At 41.2% G+C, this 23,111-nt stretch overlaps 1 protein-coding gene across 31 annotated transcripts in view; it reads left to right on the plus strand.

The window, feature by feature from the left end:
- Positions 1-3,727: 3,727 nt before the first annotated feature.
- The window catches only part of TCF4 (transcription factor 4), a 339,431-nt gene continuing 320,047 nt past the window's right edge, over positions 3,728-23,111 (plus strand). For 10 of the 31 annotated variants that reach the window (XR_014517240.1, XM_083465925.1, XM_083465936.1 and 7 more), the window contains exons 1-3: positions 5,654-6,103; positions 7,161-7,252; positions 9,030-9,102. Coding sequence is in view for 28 of the 31 variants with exons in the window: in XM_083465925.1 (XP_083322051.1) it covers positions 6,043-6,103; positions 7,161-7,252; positions 9,030-9,102 (226 nt within the window). In the remaining 3 variants the exon portion in view is untranslated. Of the gene's footprint in view, positions 4,495-5,342; positions 5,475-5,653; positions 6,104-7,160; positions 7,253-8,283; positions 8,423-8,530; positions 8,693-9,029; positions 9,103-23,111 lie in introns of those variants that run through there. The other 21 variants (XR_014517238.1, XR_014517239.1, XM_083465931.1 and 18 more) reach the window with 9 other exon arrangements.

The raw sequence follows: 23,111 nt of genomic DNA on the forward strand, positions 1-23,111 counted from the left end.
CTTCCCCCGCCAGCCTTCAGAAAAGGTCTGGGGACAGACTGTCCCCGGACCTGGTCTGAAGGCGGTTTCCCTAGGAACGCATTAATTGATTTTCAATGCATTCCTATGGGAAACCGTGCTTCGCAAGACGAAAAACTCGCAAGAAGAAAAAACTTGCGGAACGAATTAATTTCGTCTTGCGAGGCACCACTGTATGTGTGAAGAAGGGGAAACACCTTCCCCACCTCGTCCTGTATTGTAATATAATAACAATAGCATTATTGTTGTTGTTGTTGTTATTATTAATTTTATTTCAACTCTGCCTATCTGGGTTGCATGCACCATAATTTGAAGGGAAGTCTAGAACATCACCGGGTCCCGTGAAGCAGTGAGCCTTGGGCTGTAGCCCTATCGCTTTGTGGCTTAATATGGCCTTGATCAAAGGTGCCTCTTCGCTGACTTATTTTTAAATTTCTATCCCACAGCTATACAGAGCTAATCACCAAAATCCACCAGTAAAGCCATAGTGACGAACACCACTCCAAAATCAGTGCCATCATCTCATCAGCCTGTTCGTGAAGGCAAACTGCTTAGGAAAGCAACTCCTTCAAAGGTAAGTGGAATTGTGGAGAAAGGTTGAATCTCAGAGCAAGCGCTCTGCATGGGGAAGGCCTTAGGTTAAATCATGGGCAACTTTAGATAAAAATGGGAGACAGCCCTTTCTGAAATTCAGGAAAGCCACTGCCGGTCAATGTAGACATTACTGGTACCAGTGGCCTACCTCAGCATAAAGCGTCTTCCCACATTCCCATGACACAAACTGAATGAATATCCACAGAATAACCTAGAGAAGTTGTTCCATTCATTAATTCGCTTCAGAATGAGAAAGGGAAATTTCCTCAGATGAGTACCCTTGGCTTGACCAATAAGTATCTTGCCATTGCTGAGGAGAAAGGCTCAAAAATATTGATAACTGGTGCACAGACTATACAGGGACTTGATTTTCAGTTTGGTTGGAAAATGAATCTGAGAGAGAGCCAAGGAAGGGGAAAAACAACAGGAAGGGATTCTTTAAATCAGAAAAATCTCTCTCTCTTATGCCCACTAGGTGTACTGAGGGAGAGTTTCTCCCTAAAGTTCCCAAAATATCAGCAGCAATTCAGAATAGGGCTAGTCTTGTTGAGATAAGACAGAAACCCACTATGCTGCTACCTGCTCTGCAGTTCCAAAATGGATCCAGACAGGAGTGCTTTTTTTACAAAGGGAGAGGAAGTTGGACAAGACGCCACTTCTTCTCAAGAAGACCTGGCAATTGCCAGTAGGAGAGAGGAGCCGGGAGAGACTATAAAATGGCCTGGCCACTGCCACCTCCTCTTTCTCAGTTGTTGGGGTAAACAAGCGTCTGGTTATCTGATTCTGTAGCACTTTTGAGAAACAATTGAACAAGGTTTGTTACCACAAACATTTCCAGCTGGATGAAAAGCTCTCTGCCTTACGTGTGAGATATAAGGAGTTTCTGGTTTCGGTTTCCTCGGAATGAGGAACAATGGAGGTAGTGATGCCTTTATGCTATATGATTTATTTACACATATATACAGCCTGAACATATGATGAAGGGGCTCACAGCATTAACAGCTCAAAAGAATTTTGCTTCTCCCATAGCCACAGACTTCGATTCCAGCAGAAATCAGACATGGTTCTGTCTCCCAGCTGCCCAACCCACAGGCTTCTAGCATCTAGCTCCACACAACTCAATTCCCAACTCTGGCCTTTGTCTTTGGGGGGGGGGCACATAATAAGTGGCACATAGCCACTTCCTTTGTGACCTTAATGGCCCATACATAGAGGGCAGTTACCTAATGTGGCTATTCCAGTAATGGAATCTGCTGGATTGAGGAATTAGAAGGAGGTTTAGGCATACAGCCTACCCCACCGCAAACTCATAGCAGTATTTATTTTTGTGTTTTTCTATTGTAAACTGCCCTTTGATCCCTGGATGACAGGTGTATATATTTTTTTAAAATAATAATAATATTCCTAGGATCAAGGAGCAGTAATTCCTCTAAACACAGATACAACTGGATACCATTTTGAATCAAGATGGAGGAATGAACCTTACAAAATTGCACTGATATTTTTGGTTTCTTAGAATTCCCGAGCTATACCAGATATGAGGCTGCTAGTGAAATATAAAAAGAAAGAACAACAAATGCCCTTTAAAATAAACTGCATATCCTGCAGTTTACGATGCTTCTACAAAATTTTTATTGTGGACTGTGATGCTCACGCCTGCAAGCGCATGCATGAATAGTTCTGAACCCACAATGAATTGCCACGTGGAAGTGCCTTTAATCTTGAAAATACAGTGGTGCCCCGCAAGACGAAATTAATTCGTTCTGCAATTTTTGTTGTCTAGCGAATTTTTCGTCTTGCGAAGCACGAAATCCCATAGGAATGCATTGAAAATCAATTAATGCGTTCCTATGGTCAAAAAAAGTCCAAACAAAGCCAAATTTGGTACAACAACAGTTTATTAACTGCTCTTTAAAGTCACACATACTGTAAAGAGCAGTTCAAAAATTTAAGGGAAAATAAATTAACTTTATAAACAAAACATGTCTTTGTTTTTAGTCAAAGAAAAAAAGTCGCGAGACGTTTTCGTCTTGCGAAGCAAGCCCATACGGGAAATTCGTCTTGCGAGGCAAATCGCGAACGGAAAAACCTTTCGTCTAGCGAGTTTTTTGTCTTGCGAGGCATTCGTCTTGCGGGGCACCACTGTATCCAAGAGTAGGGCTTTGAGTATGTAGCTCACGCCCCACCCCCAACAACAGTGAAACCTTTGTCTTCAGGTGTATTTATTAAGAGTTTCATAGAATTCCAGAATTGTAAAGCTGGAAGGGACCACAAGGGTCATCTAGTCCAATATTGCAGGAATATTTTGCCCAACATGAGAATCTCATGCTCTACCAGCTGAGCTATACCAGTTTCAGCCTTGAGGCAATTTACATTTAAAAATAGCAACCCCTTTAGTGTTTTATTAATGGTGATGATGATAAATAAGTTACAAAAACTGTGTTGGGGATTGTTTTAGAAGGCCTTTTCCTCCTACATGAGCGATAAACACTTTTAAGAGTGCCTGCTTTTTTTGCATGTGCATACCTGACCTGAAGCCTCCCTCACATAATTATTGCAATTAGCAAAACCAGGGTGGGCTTTTTTTGTTTTGTTTTGGGTTTTTTGCATTGTGTTGGGAGTTTAATTAAATGGCGCGAAGAGAACAATGAAAACTTTTCCAGAGAAGCCCCTCAAACCTCTGTGGTCCAAACCCCTAATCTGTGGGAAAACCAAAGGATAACTGAAGAAGTGTGCATGCACAGGAAAGCTCATACCAGTAACAAACTTAGTTGGTCTCTAAGGTGCTACTGGAAGGAATTTTTTTATTTGGGGAAGGGAAAGTTTGTTTTTTGTTATTTTGGGAAGGGAAAGTTTGTTTTTTTGTTTTTTTATTATTCATATTTGCTCGCGAAGCTTATAGTGATCCCCTGCAAACTCTGTGCGCACGTTTCGCGGGGAAACGTAAAGTTCAGTTTCCCCTTCACTTCTGTATCACAAAACCCTCCTCTTCTCCTCCTCTCCCAGAGCTTTGCTTTTCCTCCATCTTGGTTGACTTTCTAGCCCGGCTGTTTACCTCTCTATGCTCCGCGCGCGCCCTCCTTCCCTCCCTCCCTCCTCCTCCTCCTGTCGTCATTCTCTGCAATAGGCGACGCGGCCGAAGCAGGCAACGTGCAGCGAGCAGCGGTGGCGGCGGCGGCAGCAGCAGCAAGCTTTTTTCCCACCCCTCTTTATAAGCACCACTGCATTGCCCGGATGTGAATGGATTACAATGTATCTTTCAGGGAAACGTATTGCTATCAATTTCTCCGCGGGGAAGTCCGTGATGATGATGATGATGGCGATAATGAGGAGGAGGAGAGCTCTGTAAAGTTGGGACAAGTTTGAGACTTTTTATTGCTGGGTTTTTTTTAAAACAGAACAAAAACAAAACAAAAACAAAACAACAACAGAGACTTGAGGGGGGTCGAAATCGTACTGCCACCGAGATTTTTTTCTTTTCTTTTCCAAAATAGTTCATTAGTAGCCATGAGTTTATAAAGAAAAGTCACAGGGCGGGAGGGTAGTTTGCTGGATCTTCCTTTTTATTGTTTTTGTTGCGATATATCTTTTTTTTGCTGGCTGGCTGGCTTCGTTTTGCTTATACTTTGGGTGGGAAGACTTATGCCTTACGGTGGATAAATCAAAAACAAAGCAAAACCCCTCGCGCCCGGTGTAAAAGTTGCTTTAAGAATTGTGGAATACTCTCTGGATCGCAAGACTGAGTGCGAGTTTAAAGTACTTCTGCTTTTTTGAGGGTCAAACACACGTGAGATAATAAAGCACCTTTGCAGAAGAGCTCTCTTTTCTTCCCCTAAAATATCTTTCCTTGGAATATTGTGAACATATTTGTGGCCATTTAAGGTAAAGTTACAATTTCCTCTTGGAATCGTTCTTTTTTTCTTTCTTTCTTTTCTTTCTCTCATTAAAAAAAAATATGTTGATCCCACTGTGTTTTTAACTTGATGCAACTTCGGCAGTGTGAATCGAAGCGCACCGTGCATGTGATAATAGCATCCACACGCTTAGCAATAAGCGCATAGACAGAGGGGGTATGGGCAGGAAAAATATATATACCGTGCCAGTAATAAGTAATGAAATTGTTTTCTATTACGCGTGCCGGGGGGGGGGGGTGGCGGCGAGGAGGAACGAAAATCAACCGGGCTTTCTTTGCGGGAGGGGGGAGTCTGGGAAAGGGGAATAACCTGAGGCCTGTAGTAGCAGCATTTTGAAATTAAAGTACTGTATATACAACATGCTTGCGAGAAGGGAGGGAGGGAGAGAAAGGGGGAGGAGGCTGGCATAGTCTCCAGAAAACTTGCCTGTGCAGAAAGCCAGTCGAACGCTCGATTTTGGGAGAAAAAGTTTGCAGCATCGCTCTCTCTTGGTGTAGTCTGCATCGTTAAACGTGCAATGGAAGCAGCATAGAGCAAATTAAAGATAGACGCACCAATATCATGACACAAAAGCACTTTTATTTTACTGTATGTCTTGCGAGTGGCCTAAACAATGGTGGGGGGTTGGGAAACGGAGAAAACAATATTAGTGTTCCTTCCTGGCATATACACTTCGTCTCACGTGCGTTTTCTTTATTAGTATTATTTTTTTGCAACGGTGTATAAAGTAGTCCGCTTGCTTAGGTCTCCTTGCGTGCTCGCGCGCGCGCGCGAACTGCGGAATGATTGTTTTATATAATAAATCCTTTAAAAAGAGAGAGAGAGAGAGAGAGAGAGAGAGAGAGAGAGAAGTGTTTGGGGACTTAGGGGACGTGAAGGGAGGCGAGATATATACAATCCATGTGTAGCTTCCCAGCGTCAGTGATCAGGGGCATGGAAGAAAACGAGGTGCCCATTTATCTTTATTGCATATATAAACATATATTTCATTGGAAGAGGGGGGTGGGTGTCTGTGTGTGTGTTGCATGTGTGTGTGAATCCTTAGGCAGGCAAAGGCAATATCGGGGGACGGTGGCGTCTGGTGGTGCTCCTGGGCTTCCCCTCTCTCCCCCCCCTTTTGCTGAACTTCCAGTCCGGCTTTATTCGGGGTTTGCTTGTGTGCGTGTGTTTCGCGGGGTGTAGCGGCTCGTGCTTTGCCCCCCTCCTATCGCCCCCTTCTCTTCTCCCTCTCGCTTCCCCTGATTAAGGCAGAAGAAGAGTTTGGGTTTAGGAATCGGGGCTCCTTCTTCCCTCCTCCGCCGCGTCTTCTTCTCGTCTCTCTTTCCTCCTGGTTTTTTTTCTTCCTTTTTCCTCCCCGCTCCAGTTCGGGGGAGAGCTTTTAGCGCGGCGCGCCGGCGGGGTCTCTCCTTTTTCTCCCCCCTTCTCTCTTTCTATCTCTCTCTGTATCTATCTCCCTCTCTCTCTTTCTCTCCTGCGTGTTGTTGTGTGCGGTTGGTGGATGCAGTGATTTCGAGCAATGAAACCCAGAGCTCGGGGCTGTGGTCGGAAAGGGAGCCCCTTCTCTCCTCTCTCGGCCGGTAGGTAACCGGAGGTGTCCTCTTTACTCCCCCCCCCTCGCTTTTTAAAATGTCTTTAGTTTGGAGTTTAGTTGTGGCTGCCGCTAATGGAAGAGGAGCTGCTGCTTCTGGTGGCTTCATTTAAACACGGGGAATTCATCCCCCCCCCTCTTTCTTTCTCCATGGGGTGCGCCCGGGGAAGGGTCTGCAGTGGCCTGTTTCAGCCCCCCTCCCCTGCTTTCCAATTGTTTGCCCTAGACTAGAGAAACGGACTTTGTTGCAAACGGGGCCTGAAGATGCCCTTTAGTCCCAGCTGGTTACTTGCAAGTCTCCCCAGTCACCTTTCATACATTAGTTACCTAATCGCTAAGGGTTAACTCGCTTTCTTTTTGTCTGTCTTCCTCCCCCCCTCTAAAAAAACCCCCCAAACAAGTCTTCGAGGGGTTTAATTATAGTAGGAACGTAGGCTGGTCTCCCAAAGGCTGGTGTGTCTCTCCCCCCCCCCCCAACCTCTCCAACTCCACTCCCAAACCTCCCATCCCTATTCTGTTGACCTCCCCCCTCCCCACGTCTCCTTTGCACCGACCGAGCCTGTGTTGCTCCACTCTATAAATACTTTGTTTGCCGCCTGCCTTTATGTAAAATAATCGGGGTGGTGGGGATATGTGCACGGGAGGAGAAGGGAGCGGTGCAAAATAAAACAAAAAAGAAAGTTGGGAACGGATGGCTGTAGTTTCTGCTCTGGGTTTCTCATTCATTCCTCGTTGAACCTCCTGTTGCATAAACGATGCGCTGAACGGCGCGCCGGCTCCTCTTCTCTCTCTCTCTGTCTCTCCCTCTGTTCTGGATTTTGGGGTTAGACTGATAAACTGGGGTTTCGAGCGATCCGGTGAAACTAGTGTCGCCTTTCCTGTCTTCTTGTCGTTGCTGCCCCTCCATCTTACCCCCAACTCCCTTCCCCAACCTTTCCCCCCTCCCCACCCCAACTCTCATTTAAAAAAAAGAAAGAAATCCGATTGTTGTTTCCTGTAAGGCTCGGGACTGGGTTTTCTGATTGCGGTTATTTCCATGTTTCTAGGTTTGTGTGATTTTGCTAAAATGCACCACCAACAGCGAATGGCTGCCTTAGGGACGGACAAAGAACTCAGTGATTTACTGGATTTCAGTGCGGTAAGAAACAACAGTGGAAATTAACAACAGCTCTAAAAATAAAATAAAATAAAAAATTAATTAAAAAACCCAACAACACCCTCCCAAAAGTATGTTAAACTAAAGCAAAGCAAAGCAAAATAAATAAATAAATGCCCCCAAACCTGTGATCTTCAGTACATTGGGTAATTTTTAACCAGCAACTAGACCCATGGTAAATATGAACGCTTTATTACTATTATCAATTAGAATTTTGTTACATTATCTGAAAGGAGATTGAATATTGTCTGCAATGTACTGGGATGTGTTCTTATCATTTGACACCCCCCCCAAAAAAACCCCAACAACCCTTACACATAAAATTGTGGGTATTTTTTTTCTCCAGAATTCTCTCAGAATAATAGTTACTTGCCATTGTGCATTGCGTTCTTAAAAGTATGGCTTGCACACCAACTAACTGATGGCTAATCAGTTGCTTAAAGTGCGCTCTCAGTTCTTCCCTTGTTTCATTTATTTTGGCACATGGAAAAGGGAAAAGAAATCCAGCACTAGCTCAGCTTCAAGTTTTCACTGAAATCTCAGATTGCTGTGTCAATGAATGAGTTGCAACTTTTCTGTAGAAAACTCCCCCCCCCCCCAACTGATGGCTAGTGGTGTGTGTGCGTGTGTGGTTATTCTTTTTAATTTTAAAAATTATTTATTTTTAGGCTTTTTCCCCGTTTATAAATATCTTGGCCAGATATTAACCAGGTTCTGGGTAGTTGCCTAAGTGCCATACTCCCCCCCCCCCACATTTCCATCTACTCCTGCTTTTCTCTTCCCCCCCCATCCCTGCTTTTCTCCCCCCTCCTAATCTTCCCCCCTTCTTCCAATATGTCAGAAGTCTTTATTTATTTATTCACAGATTTGTGGAGGGTGGGGAGACAGAGACCAAGACAAATCAATTTGATGTAGGATGCATTTGTGTCTTTAAATAATTTCAGTGCTGGGAGGGGGGGGGGAATAAAATCCACCTTGTAAGTGGGGGCTATCTCAGTCTGCTGTTGTCTCTCCAAGACTTTCCTTTTGAGAAATGGCTTTGGGAAGTTTGGCCAGGAACCGTAGCCTGAGGCAGCTCTGTAGCTCCCACTTCCCTAGCTGTGCTTTTTTCCATTTGTTCCTTTGCTTTTTGTAGTCTCTGACTCAGGGAAGGTGCGTATTATCCGCTAGACACGTCGAAGAAGATGGAAACCAATTAGGGTTGAAATAAATGCTGGAGAGTGAGAGAAAGGGGGGGGCGGAGAGAGAGAGAGAAAGAGAGAGAGAGAGAGAGAGGAGACTTGCTTCAAATTGCTCTCATGTTCAGAGCCGAGATGAAAATTTAGGGCAGGTGGAACTTTGCATTATTATTATTTGGGTTCACATATGACAGACAGATCCTAAAACGGGATGGAAATGGATATAGCTACGTTTATGACCAAGGTTTCAGTCACAAACTTTTTTCCCTCACTTTTGTCAATCTAAATGTTTCCAAAAGGGTTCCCCCCCATCTCCTTGTTGCCTGATATTGTGGCTGGGGTACTGAGGTCCCTCCCCCAACAAATCTTGTATTGTTTTGGGAGACATAAAACTAACATAAGGGGAAAAGGGGGGAGGCTGCAAATACTGCTATACCATTACGAGAGCAGAGATGGGAGATGTTTAAATAAACTGTTGTTAGGTTTTGTATAAAGTTGAATGAAATGTGAGCTATCAGCGAATGTAGAGGGGGGAAAAAAGCCCTGTTTACCAACAATAATGCCTCTTTGTTTTCTTTTAGATGTTTTCACCTCCCGTGAGCAGTGGGAAAAATGGACCAACTTCTTTGGCAAGTGGACATTTTACTGGCTCAAGTATGTACAGCTTCTGTTTGGAATGCAGTTAAAGTGTCTCCTTTAGGTATCTTCCACCCCCCCACCCCCAATCAGTGTGTGTTAGTGAAATAACTCTTATCTTGGTAGAAATGGCTTCCATTAAGAAACTGAAACATTTATTTCATACTGCTTCATGTTTAATATAGTACCTTTCTCAGAAATAATATTTGGAGTGAATAGTTATTTTATAGGATTTAGTTTTAAGCATAACCAAGTTTGGGGTATTTTTAAAAATCCAAAGTACTTTTATCCTTTTGTTGCGTGGGGAACGATAACCAACTCACTCAAGGTTTCTTATGCATTACAAGAAGAATAAGTCCTCTTTTAAGTTCTTTTCAGCAGTATATATCTTTTTTTTAAAGAAAAAGTCCTAATTCTCTTCCAGAAATTAGCATTTGCTGATGGATTGTTTTGGGATACGCATCAAGATTACAGTCTTATGCATTATTCCTTGACACACACAAAAACTTTGTTAAAAATTATTTTAATAATGTGACTTTCTTAATGCATATTACACCTTTTGGATAAAGAGTCTGTTTGCGTTTTTGCAAATGTGTTCATCTATTGAACACAGGAATGTTTTGCTTTCAGCAAAAATACAACATTTATCTTTGACCAAAATAAAGAGTCTGCTTATTGATGAAGTAAGCCACTGGATAAAATAACTGAATGTTAAGCACAAAGGATGTTTATATATTGGAAATAATTCATTTTGTGTCAGGCTGGAGGGGGGGGGGTGCACATTTGAATACCTTCCACGCCCATAATTTAATTTCATAGTGTTCCCTACATTATTACACGTAGTTCCTCGGATGTTCCTTAGATATACCTACAATTAAACAGCTGCAGTGTTTTTGAAATTTTGGCAATTGTACATAACAGTACTCTGTAAAAAGCATATCTGAAACAGATGTTGAATTTTCGCAAGCCTTTACAAGCTCGCTACCTATGATTATGTAGGGGTGTTATCCCATATCTATCAAAGTTAATGGCAGAATTCCCAATAGTTTTAATGGAGTCAAAGTGTATGAGGAATAAGATAATGTCTGTAATTTTCATTTCCTATTTAACTGCTTAAAAGAGTATTCCTCCCCATACATTATATGGTTTTATATAGCTTTTTTAAGGATGACATACAGATAACTAAATTGAAGTTAGCTTGTGCTTTTGATAAGTTGTACCATTATTTTTCATAAGTTTGTATTTTTGATAAGTTCTATCATTAAACATACTTTGATTATATTCAGAATTTTAAAAATGAAGACACGTGCGATATGAAAGGTGATGGTTTCAGTGTAGCGTTATTGCAGGTTTCATTGATGGGCCTTGGTACACCTTGATTTCTAAATGTATTGTCTTGGATGAAAGCCTCATCCATTCCTATGGAACTTGCAATACCTTGTAATAAATCATTTTGTAATATTTTGCTTATATTGGTGAAAGCAGAGTATTCTATTTTTTTTCATTGTAGAAGCAGTGCAAAGTATTTGTGATAGATAAATCGATTTGCCAGTTACATTCAATCAATGCTGCAGCTAACTATTGTTCTAGCAAATATTAGCTGTATGCTACTTTTAAGGGATTTCCCACAGTTTAATAGTATCTTGTAAGGCCAGTTGATCAACAGTTTTAAAAGGGTGAAGAAACAAGCTGAAAATATATTGGGGGGGGGGGGCAAAAACATTTTTTCCTAGTACGCCCAGTGCAAACATCTTGTCATTGGTATGTAAGCCTGACATGCAAATAATTTAAAAAGAAACATACACACAAAACCCTGAGGCAAGACAGTAAAATTAAGCTGTAGTATCTTAAAACAAAGCTTCTTTTTAGAAACCATCCTAAGGCCATCATCCTAAGCACACCTTCTTGCAAGTAAGTTCACTGCTTTTCTAGTGAATGCCGCATATGAATGGAAGGTCACTTTCACCACCCATGTGTAAGAATAAGATAGGAAGAAACCCTAGTGTTCTATCCTACTTAATTAAATAAAGTATGGTGGAGATAATTATGTGGTGAAGGTGCAGAAATTTGTATGGCTAAATAGCATACTCTTTGTTATATAGACTGCATCTTTTTTCTTAACTGGCAAATGGTTTTAAAAGAGAACATTCAGTGGTTAGAGAAGATTGTAGAATCCAGTATCATATAAAACTGACCCTTATCCTAGGAAAACTGACCTCAAGGTGCACTTACATGTACCTTGTTTCCTAGTGTGGATTCTGGCAAATAAGCTGTTTTAGAACTCTTGCACTTTATAGTTTTACTCTTAAGGTAAGTCTAAATTTGAGGATAGGTAATTGTATTATAAAACACTTTCAGACTGCATCAAAATATATTTTAACAAACAGATTTGCAGTTTCAGAATATGTCTAGATTACTGTGCAGATTACTTTCCTGGCTTTGCCTCAAATTGATAGCTGTACTTTTAGTGAAATAATTACGTCCATTAAGTTGAGTCTCGGATGCGGTTTCCTGTCTTTACTGGTGTGTATACTCTATAAATGTTTGACTAGAGAACTTACCTGCTTTAAAATTGATGTTCATTTAATGGAAACGTTATTAATGACTTGTGTATTGTTTTGGGATTTTCGTTGTAAAACAGGGGATCCTGAATTTTTTGATTATTATTTTTTTACTGTGTGTGAGAATGTGAATGTGTGTGTTTTAATCTGCTTGTTCAACACATGATGGTCTGGTGTGATTTGTAATGTGCGAATAAAAGGAAAGTGCCCTGTATTTCCTTTAATCTTTAATTTTACAAATGTGGCCTCTTACTACCACAAGAAATTGTGAAGCTGCAAGGGAGAAAGGAATGTAACCTGAGCCATAGACCTGACATTCCCAGAGTGCGTTTTTCACATGAAAGGCTTTTTGTCAACGCTGTAAAGGACCAGCAGTTTTTGTTTGATGTTTGCAGGTGTTCAGCAGAGAGCACTAAAACAATCCAGCCATGATGGTTCAGAGGCCTTATGACCTCAACAGGGAGAACTGGAAAAGATGTGAATAATGTTTAAGAAAACTTCCCCAGGCTCAGCCTCAGTAATATGGAGCTTATGGGTTTGATTTGTCTTCACCAGTGACTTCAGGACAATTGGAGTCAGCTTCTACAACAGTTAGTTAAAGTCTGCCTGCATGAGGATGCTTAGTTTTCATTCCCATCAATTGTTGTTCCCAGTAATTTTGTGTGTATGTGTATAAAATAAATTCTCGTGGCCTAGCTACATATTCAGCATTTGAGATTTCCAACTGAGCAGTTTCTTCTTCTTCTTCTTCTTCTTCTTCTTCTTCTTCTTCTTCTTCTTCTTCTTCTTCGTCCCCTTTTGACATTCTTTTCCAACCCTCCACAAGTAGTTGCTTTGACATAATGCTTTCAAGAATGTGTTAAAGTTGTCTCAGTTGATTATTGTGTGGATGAGTTGCATGAGGGCAGTAATGAGACTGGCCATTCCCATAAAGCCAAGGTTTTCAAAGTGTGGGCTAGGTGTAATAATAATAATAATAATAATAATAATAATAATAATAATAATTTATTATTTATACCCCACCCATCTGGCTGAGTTTCCTCAGCCACTCTGGGCGGCTCCCAATCGAGTTAAAAACAATACAGCATTAAATATTAAAAACTTCTCTAAACTGGGCTGCCTTCAGATGTCTTTTAAAAATAGAATAGTTGCTTATTTCCTTGACATCTGATGGGAGGGTGTTCCACAGGGCGGGTGCCACTACCGAGAAGGCCCTCTGCCTAGTTACCTGTAACCTCACTTCTTGCAATGAGGGAACCGCCAGAAGGCCCTCAGCGCTGGATCTCCGTGTCCGGGCTGAACGATGGGGGTGGAGGCCTCAGGAGTTGCCAGGAAAGGGGTGAGCTCTTCTGCCACTCTTTCCTTAATGTCAAGCTGCTTCCTGACATCCAACTACTCCAGTCAGAATAGCGCAGGTGGTGGCATATCCCACTTCTTGTATTCTTAGTGATGATCACTGTGTGCCCCACTTGACTATTAGCTCAACATCAAGCTGCTCTTTATCCTTTGTAGTGCTTTCCCCAAGATATACAGTAGAAATGGGCTACGCCTGCAGAAACTTCTGGTTTTATCTTGCTTCAGATATACATGGGGGCCTTGAATCTGAGGTCTTCTGCTTTAAAGTGAAAAATCTTGGGTCAAGTTCTCAGAAACAGCAGGGGTGTTAATCCAGTGTGTGGATTGTACCACTGCAGACTGAAGTGATAGTCTCACGTGTTACAAAAGCAAGGAATACACACACACGCACACACGCACACACACACACAGAGAGAGAGCTGAACATGAGATTTCTAGACTAGATATCTTCGTCAGATACCACTTTTTATATGCAGAGATCTATTGTGGTTGTTGCTGTTGTTACTACTAAGGACCATTTAGTCCAGTTAGGACTTGATGGATTTAACATATCACAGAGTGGATATAATTTACTTTTAAACCCTTTCAGTTCAAAGCATTTGAAGTGTTGTTTTCAGACTGCCTTGGTTTGGATGGCTAGATCTATGTGTGATGAGATAAATTAATTTCTTTTATATTTCTCTGAAAAAGCACATTACATTGGTGGTGTGGCCTTCTCAAATAAAATACTGTTATTTTGGTATTATGACAGCAGGAGTTCTTAAATGAAATTGAATGTTTGTCTTTAGATTGACTGGCTGTAATACTTATTTTATTTATTTTGATTTTTATGCCACTCAGTCTTGGATGCTCTGAGCAGGTTGCTATTAATGTAATAAAGTTAGACAGAAGTTTAAAATTCCTCACCTTTCTCCCACCTTTTCTTGTCTACCCTTATTCTTGCTTCTAACCTTTAGAGAGACTTCTCCCTAGTCCCAATATAAATACAATATAAGCATATGTTTCTCATTAACTTTAGATGGAGTAATAATAATAATAATAATAATAAAATGTGTTATCTACACTTCAACATCAGGTCCTATGATGGGTCACAACAATTCAAAATTAAATGGTTAAATTAAGAACACTTAAAATTAGTTACATTCAAATGAATAAAGAAGGTCCTGGAAAACTCACATTTCAGGTGTCAAAGGTTGGGGCCAGGAGGTGTGTCTTCGGCATTTGCTCGTAGACTGTGGGGTGAACCTCTGTGGGGAGAGAATTCCACTGCTTTTTTACGGTAACATTAGACCTAAATCTTTGGCTTTTCAGTCGGTCCATTTGAAGACAATAGAAACAAGCAAAACGACAGTTTTAGAATGAACAATAGAAGAATACAGGGATCAAGAAGGTTTACTGCCCAACAAACTGAAAGTTGCATTTTGATGCAGAGATGCATGTGATAGCTTTAAGGGCATCCTGACAAGAACAGGAAAGTGACTAATAGTTAATTCTATACATGTATACTCAGAAGTAAGCCCTTTTGAGTTCCGTGGGGCTTACTCCCAGGTAACTGTATACAACCGCAACCTTAAAAACTGAATGGCTTCAGTTGCATGGAAGACACAATTCAGCAAAGGAAGCTTAGAGCACATGGCAGAACACAGAGATGAACTTCATTTGCATGTTTGACTATGTTTGTTATCTTGCCACATGATGTTCCACCATTTCAGCGTAGCATTGTTGCACCAAAAATGCACTTAGTACCCACATAAATTGAAGTGCCATGAATCATTTAAGATGCCACTCTTTGATGGCAGATGGCACTTATATTTTCGAATAGTTTCCCCTTTGTTTTGTCTTTTGCAAATCATTAGGGATTTAGCCATGCAAATGCACAAGAGGATCTACCACTATGTTTGTCATTGCTTACATTGTAGTTATGATTTAAAAGAGAAGGAATACTCGTCTCCCATCCTCAAGTCCTTTCAGCTATGTTTCCTTATCTCACAAGGTTAGTCATGCTCCCAATTCAACCAGTTATTAGCTATTGTGTGAGAAGGCCCCAAGGGTGGTACTTGGGTGAGATATTGTACTACATGCTAACATTCTTCAAGGCTACAAAATGTTTCAGTGAGCAGTCATAGGCACAAAACTAGAAAATAGTATTTTCCTGTTGCATTAGCCTTTCCAAAAAATAACCAGTTGAAATATTTTTGACCTGCTAAAAATCAAACTTGGTTAAAATAACCCTTGGAGATTCTGTGAGAGGCAATACAAATCTTTCTCATTTTCTTATGGCAGAAAACATAGCTGAGCTTTTGGTTCCCGATAGCAGGGGTCACTGATAAGACCTGTTTTATGAGATGATTTAATTGGTAATGAGTTACAAAATGTTTAATGGGATACGGTATTGGTTGTAGCATGAATGATAAAATCAAGGAGTATAGTGCTGTTTACTTTGGTACATTTATTGCATTTAATACAATAATTAATAGTAATGCTTAGCTTTTTTGTAGCACTTTAGAGTATTCAGTGTGCTTCACACACATCCTAGTTCTGCAATACAAAATTGCTGTTTAGCACTGACCAACTCAGGAGTCGGCAACCTAAGGCCCATGGGCCACAAGCGGCCCATGGAGGTTGTTTAACCGGCCCATGAGCCACCCCCAAACTGAGCCGCCTGCTCAGCGAGTCCCCGTCTGCTGCGCTAAACCAGCGTGGCGCGGGGACTTGCTTCCGCGGTGCCGGAAATTGCATCTGCTCAGATGCAGGTGCCGGAAATCACAGCCGTGAGCGCGCGCGCGCACACACACACACAAACGATCCAGCCCATGGAGGGATCACCGCTGGAGTGAACCGGCCCAGGCGAGGTAAACCTTGCTGACCCCTGGACCAACTCTTATTTTGAAATAGTCATGTTGACTACAGTGGGACTTGCTCTGGGGTGAATTATTTGAACATTGCAGTTCTAATGTGAAAGCATGGTCTTAAACTTAGCCTTTTCATTTTTCTTTAAGCGTTCTGGGCAAAGATGCAACTAACTTGAAGGCAATAAGGCAGCAGGAGCAAAATTGGTGGCATAAAATATTCCCTATAAGCTGGGTATGAAACGAGCAAAAGTGGCCAGCCTTTTCATTGAGTGAGAATGCAAAGCTGGAGTGATTTGTATGCTTTGGACCTCTACATATGTTATGTTTTTAACATTTGGTTGCTGAATTTATGGCCAAATAGCTGTAGTCCTGCCTTTTAAGCAGTGGGCTCGCTCACAGTGTGAATAGGAAATGCAGGCTACCTTCAGCATGACGGAGACAACTATCGGTTATGAAAATCAATTTGCCATGGGGTAAATGCACATAAGTAAAATGCAGTATTTCTTCAGGTACACTCATGGGAAAGTGTGGCATGCATCAGGCCCTTTTCGGGAAAAATAAATAAATTTTGTATCTCTCACTGCAGTTGTTCTGAAACCAAATCTATGTTTATTTTTATTTTACTTTTATTTTAAAAAGTGAGAAAGGGTTTGTGGCACTGACATGTTAAAGGTGCTCGATTTTGGCACAAGCTCTTGTGGCGATCTCTACCAGATGCACAAAGGAGAAAGGGAAGGTGATGGAGTAGAGTGTTTGTTCAAGTCGTAAGTGTGTAGAGTTAGCATTTAGACGTAATGCATACGAAGAAGCTCATGGGCATGCAGTTCATTCTTACCATTCAGTTGAAATAAACTGCTTACATTTAGTTCTGTTTAGTCCCATTCAGTTGAATGGGGCTGAATTTCCCCATATCTCACCGCTTGGTCTTCCCTAGCTTGTGAATCGGTCTGGTATAAAACAAACATTCTGTGCCTTCAGGGAGGTCCAGACTGAAGCACTTACACCTCTGTATCATTGACTTGTTTCTTTTTGAAATCCTAATTCACAGCACTGGTCTCACTGAGGGTGATCTTTCTTTTACATGTGGTATGGCAGCGAAAGCACACTTCCCCCCCCCTGTCCACTGGTGCACCTGCCTGCCTCTGATGTGAGCGGCAGATAGCCATGCCTAGCTAACTTTTGAATAGGATGCACACATGGGAATTGGTTGATCCTGTGGTTGATTTCTGGGTTTTGTCTAGGGTATTCATTGTGCTACTCAGCCTTAAATGTGTTCAATTTTATGTATGTGCCCCCTCCAAACATGGAGCCTTTCTACCCACCATGTATATCTGATTCACTGAAAGTTCATGCATGAGCATAATCTTGCTCTTTCACCACTCACAGGAGACCTTGGAGGATGGTATTCTGTGAACTGGTCTAATATTGTTTATTTCAAAATATGTATTTACGCACGTGCACAGATTCATTTCTTGTGATCTGAGGGCTGCCAGGAATGAAGCTCCTTGAACATTTGACAAAATCAGCAAATTGTCTTTTACCCTTGTAATGAGATAATCAATTAAATAACAGATGAACTACTGTATATAATAGAGTGAAGTAATGAAAGTTTATGCTCTTAATTACTTGATTCTCTTTTAAATGCACAGAATTGCAGAGAAGTAAAGTCTTCCATAAACAGTTTTGTTTTAAGCTTAATCTTTAATCTGTTATTATAAACATAGCCGTTTTGTAAGCATTTCAGATCAAACATTTACTCCTAATGGTAAGCTACATTTTATATCAGGAAGTTTGTGACTTAACAGAGCCTACAAAGAAGCGCAGTCCTGGTGGCCCCAGGCCTGTGGTTTTCAGCGTTTGATATTACGATGCTATTTAGATCCGTTCCCAGAAGGCAAGATAACAGATCTGCAATTGCTTAATCAGGAACAGTGTGTATGTTTGCAATGGTCTGCGTTTTAAAGATCATTTACCAAACTGTTCTTGAGTAAATGTTTGTCAGTGTGGTGGACATAACAAGAGGTGTATCAGATAAAAGGGAGGCATTAAAGTTACAAAGACATGCAAGCTCTGATTTAATAGAATATCTGTTTGTTTAGATACTTTGAAAGTGAATGGTCCTTTGAGGGATTCATTGAAGGTGGCTTATGAAAAACCACATGCATTTCAGGGCTCCTAGGACCCTTTGCCCGTGTTGAAGTTATCACTTCCATATGCTTCAGAATAGGTACATATATGCTTATCACATTTGATGGCGAACATAAAGGGTACATGCAATTTTCTACATAGCAATGATATTCCGTGTAGGGAATTCATCATGCATGAAGCAGTCCTTAGAGGGAACAATTAGATTAATTTGCAAACACTTTGCATATTTATTCAAAGAGTATAAATATGTTCAGAATTGCTTAATATAGATGTTCATTGTCTTCCTTTCTGTTGCTCAGCTTTTATGCTACATAGTATGAAATATATCAATACTAAGTCCTAACTGCAGGCTTGTGTATGAAATAATAATTAATCAGGTGAATTTACCTTGAGTAATCAGGTTGTTGTACTAAGGAGTACATATTTCTCTCTCTTTTTTTTAAAAAAAAAGTATTTTGGCTTTTAAAGACCAGTATAATTTTTTCCCATGAAATAAGTAAACAGTTGACTCCCTCATCCTAGCTGGCTGCACAACCTTTTGCTTGGTTCTCATGAAAATAAACACCAGAGGTTCTTAAAATTAACATATCTCTATGGAAAATGAAGAGATGGTTTTCATCCTTGCATGTGTCACTACTCCTGTGGTTACTAAAGGTCAGGGCTTGGTCAGCATTGCTGTCTACAGGGATTAGGTACAAAAAAGACTAGAGACCACACTTCCTGTTTGAAAGCTGGCATCTGGGTGTGTCACAGATATGTTGCAGTTAGGGGTAGATGCTGTATTCCTGCATTGCTATTTCCCTGGCTTTTGAAGCCACCCAAGCAGCCATGCTCAGTTGGACACAGAAAGTGCCAATCATGTCACTTGGGAAGTGGGACCTGTTGGTGCTATCAAAGCCTTTTGCAGAAACTGTTGTCAGTAAGTACCATTCCTTGGAATCCAGTGGGTCATATATGGCTTAAGGTTCCAGATTCATGAAAAAAAGTTTAGACATCTGGAACGTTACCCATTTATGGCTCATTGGATAGTTAGATTTTTATTTGATAGCCAGCACAAAACTTAGGATGATTAATTTTCATAATTATTATTTACAATTTCTGAGGCTTTAGAAGAGAGCCTTAAAATTCTATTGTCTTCATCCTTACAATGACCCTGTGACAGTATGCCATTATTTTTATTTCATAACCAGCTTCTCTGCATATTAGGAAGCCTGCTGATAAAATTATTTCCCTGGTGCCAACTAGCTAGGACATGGTCCTATAAGGCAGCCTACGAATTCTTTGGCTAAATAAATGGGGACAGAAGTCCTGCTACTCAAACAGTATTCCTCCTTTCCTTTTTAATTAAAAAAAACCCCAACAACCCTCCCCACTTGTCTTCCTACCTTCAACTATTCTACACCCTGCAAGAAAGCCTTAAAAGGAAAGGCTTTCTTGCAGGGTGTAGAATTTGGGTAGTATTGTCTCTACAGTATGCAGAGGAAGGGGGTGGGTTAGGATAGGGCAGAAAATAAACAAACTATATTTAAGGGTCTGCTTCTATAAGGACCTTAAAGAAATAATAACAACAACAATTTATTAATCTCCACACTTCCATTTCTTTTAAAGCCGAATGTCCAGGTACGTGCATTTGTAAAATGTATCTATTCATTTTGAAGTTAGGAGTTTTGTGCCATATTGCTAAGGTAAAGAATACTCCTTTTAGGATCTGTAGAGTTTCCCTGCTGTCTCTGAAGCCTGCAAGGTTTACATTTGTGCTAGTTTACATGGTTTGCATAGGAGCATTTACTTTTAAAGCTGCTTAAGAATTATAAACAAACTTGCTTATAATTTGCCCATCCTGTTCATTCCTTTGTATGAGAGGCCTTGTTGCACAGTTTTAATTGCCTGATAGCACTATAGAACACCTCTGTTTTCCTTTACGTTGCTTCTTAAAAAAACAAAATCTTGCCGAGAATTGTGCTGCTTTGCAAAGCAACCTAAATAAAATAAACAGAACTCTTTCCACTTCTACCCTCAGTGAGTCAGGTAGAAAATTTACCTGTCAACTTTTTCAAAGTGACTTTCATATTTGAAAGATACCTGTTTGAGAATGATGAATGCTGCAGAATTAGTGCAGCATATCTAGTCGCTGAAGGCATCTTCTAGGTTAATGAAAATGATAATTCATGCAGGTAAAATATGCAGATCAGCTGTGGCCCTCTGACTCATTATGTAATTCCAGTATAACATTTATTTATAATTCTGTTTAGTGCTCTTTCTGTAAGGAGCTGAAAGTGATGCACATGGTTCCTCCAACTCCCCATTTTTCTTTTATAATAACCCTGTGAGGAAGGTTAGTCTGAAAGGCAGTGACTGGCCCAAGATCATCTGCTGAGCTTCATAGCCAAGTGGGGATTCGAATCTGGGCCTCTCTGGTCCTAGTCTAACACTCGATAACTACTGCACTGCACTTCTGTATTTTGAATAATTTGGCTGCTCTTGACTTGAGCTGTGGAATCCCAATTTGTGCAGCTGCAACGTCCTAATCTCCTATAATATTGGATTAATCTGCACACTCTTTCTGGGTAGCTCTATCAAAGGCAGGAACTGTGTCCTCTCTGCCTCCCTCCAAGTGGTGTTGCTTCTGTGCACCTGGATGTCACAGGGATGGGGCACAGTGTCAGCGAGGTTGGAGCTGCGTGGGCGCACTCATGGATTGGCTTTGTTCGTGCCAGTCTTGCAGTTGCCCTGCCCCTTCCCTACACCATAAACGGCACTGACACTGCAGCTTGGAGGGTGGTAGTAAGGCATTACACCCCACCATGCTGACAACTCCATGAAGATATAGCCAAGGTATGTTCTATTTAGCTTGGTCATAGCGGTGCCCATTGTCATACCAATGATACAGATGTAAGCAAGTCTTCTGTGAGACTAGAACTGAGGAAATTGAGCGGCAGTACTGGGAGACTTCAGCATCTATACTTTTTGTAATAATTAAAAACAAAAAAAACTTTAAAAACTCATTTGTGTGTGTGATGTATATCAATTGATTGACCTATCAGACAGCCTGTACTGTGATCCAGCTAGAAACTGCTTTTTAAATTATTTTTTTAAAAGGTTCACTTCAGCACCTTCACTCTTCTCCCAAAATGACAAGAGTGTGGGTGTGAGTTGTACAAAACGTATGTTTCCGTTTCATGGAAAGGCAGGAGCACAAATGGAGCCCAAACAAAAATATGTGTAGTCACAACTTGCGATTGTTTATGTTGGGTGTTCACTGGCTTGCAGCCCTTGAAACTGTGTGCACTTCAGTTTTTATAACATCTGGGGAAGGCATTGTTTGGGATAATGGCTTCCTTCCTATAGTTCCCACCATGCCATTGGCTTTTTCAGTGGATGGTTCTCACTAAATTGGTGCTGAGGACAGTGTGTTGTGAAAATATGTGTAGAACAGACCTGCAAATAAGTCTGTGATGGATATAGCCTATCTTCACTGCTGCCTCTGAATAGTATTTCCTGGGAATTGTAGGTCAGAAGAACAGTGTTGTGCTCAGGTTTTGTTTGCTGGTTGACCATGAACATCTGTTTGGTCTCCGTGCAAACACAGCACTGGAGCAGATGAGCCTTTGGCCTGATCCAGGAGGCTCATATGTACTAATGCCAGCTTTATGCTTATTCATTATTATTATTTTAAGCTCAGAGGTAGCTCTTAAGATATAGTATAATAGAGTGCTTGGGCCAAGCCTGTGTTCAAATCCTGAACAGCAATGTTGGGTAGTCTTGAGTAAGACACAAGTTAATGTTCGCATTCAGTAGTCAGTCAAAAAGTCTGGCTTAATAAGACAGGATATGCAGAAGCTGTGTGCAAAGGACTTCCATGCACCCACTTCCTCATGAGAGTGCATGAACAAGCCAGGATTAAACATTTTACCACATCTTCATGTTATATGTGAAACAAGAAGAAACCATGGTTAATGTCTTCAAAACAAGCTAGGATATTAAGCTTCATATCCTGGCTTGCTTTGAAGGTATTAACCATTGTGTCAGGGAACTGCCATCAGAGGCACGGGAGAAGGAGAGGGTCTCTGATTCTGCAGGGGAAGGTCCAAGCGCTAGAGGGAGACTCAGCTGGGAAGAAGGGGAAGAGAATGAGTGTAACACCAGGGATCAGGGAGAGCAACGGGACAGGGAGGTGCAGGGGCTCCAGGACTCTTCATTGGAAGTTAGCGAGGAGAGCCCAAGCACCCCACTGCCCACGCCCACCCTGCGCAGGAGACTCCCGCGCAGTGAGAGGCGGAAACGATTGGGCGTCAAACAACTCTTATGTTGGCAACGCTTTAAGAAACGCCCACAGACAGATTCTACGAGTGACTAAGAGCAGCCACGCTAAGATGGGCTGCGCAGTCCGGAGGGTTTAACCAGGCAATCCGATGCTCAAACGGAGCAGGATTACGCACGAGTAACTCCCAACCACTACACATTGTTTCCCAGTATTCACATAACAGGAAACGGTGGCTTTTTGATTTATTCAGCTGTGTGAAAGGAGGATTGAAAAGGCACTGAAAAAAGCAACTTTAGAGCTGTCTGGCCAAATGGCAACTAGGCATTATGTTTTGGCGACTGTAACCCTGGTTTAAGGAGCCATTTGGTGCCTAGCTTATATATCTTGAGTTTCTAACGCTGCTTAAGACCAACATATAGTGGCCACATATTCCTACCATCTGCATGTTTGCCAAACTTAAGAAAGCACTCTGAATTAAGGGAGACAATTTCTAGTTTGTACTTTACCCATTTGTATGCATAATAATAAACCATACCCTTTAAACTTAAAATACAAAAGTTTCAATGCATTAATCTGAACAATGTGCATTGAGTATGCATCTTTGATGTAAAATATCTTGTTTCTGTGGACACTGTCTGCGCACGGAAACTGCATGGCGAAACGCAGAGAGCTGCATGCCAGTCCACAAGTGAAATTTGAGAGTGCCGGGTCAGTCTGCTGCAAAAAGCAAACTGAACAAATTCCTCCTTCATCCCTTGTGTGACCAATGTGTCTCTAAACTATATATATGTAAAACTGGAAGCTGCTGTCTTAGCAGAGCATGTAGCCCAGATACTTTTTCTCACA

The sequence above is a fragment of the Podarcis liolepis genome, assembly GCF_965112155.1.
Source record: "Podarcis liolepis genome assembly, chromosome: 11".
Taxonomy (NCBI): Eukaryota; Metazoa; Chordata; class Lepidosauria; order Squamata; family Lacertidae; genus Podarcis; species Podarcis liolepis.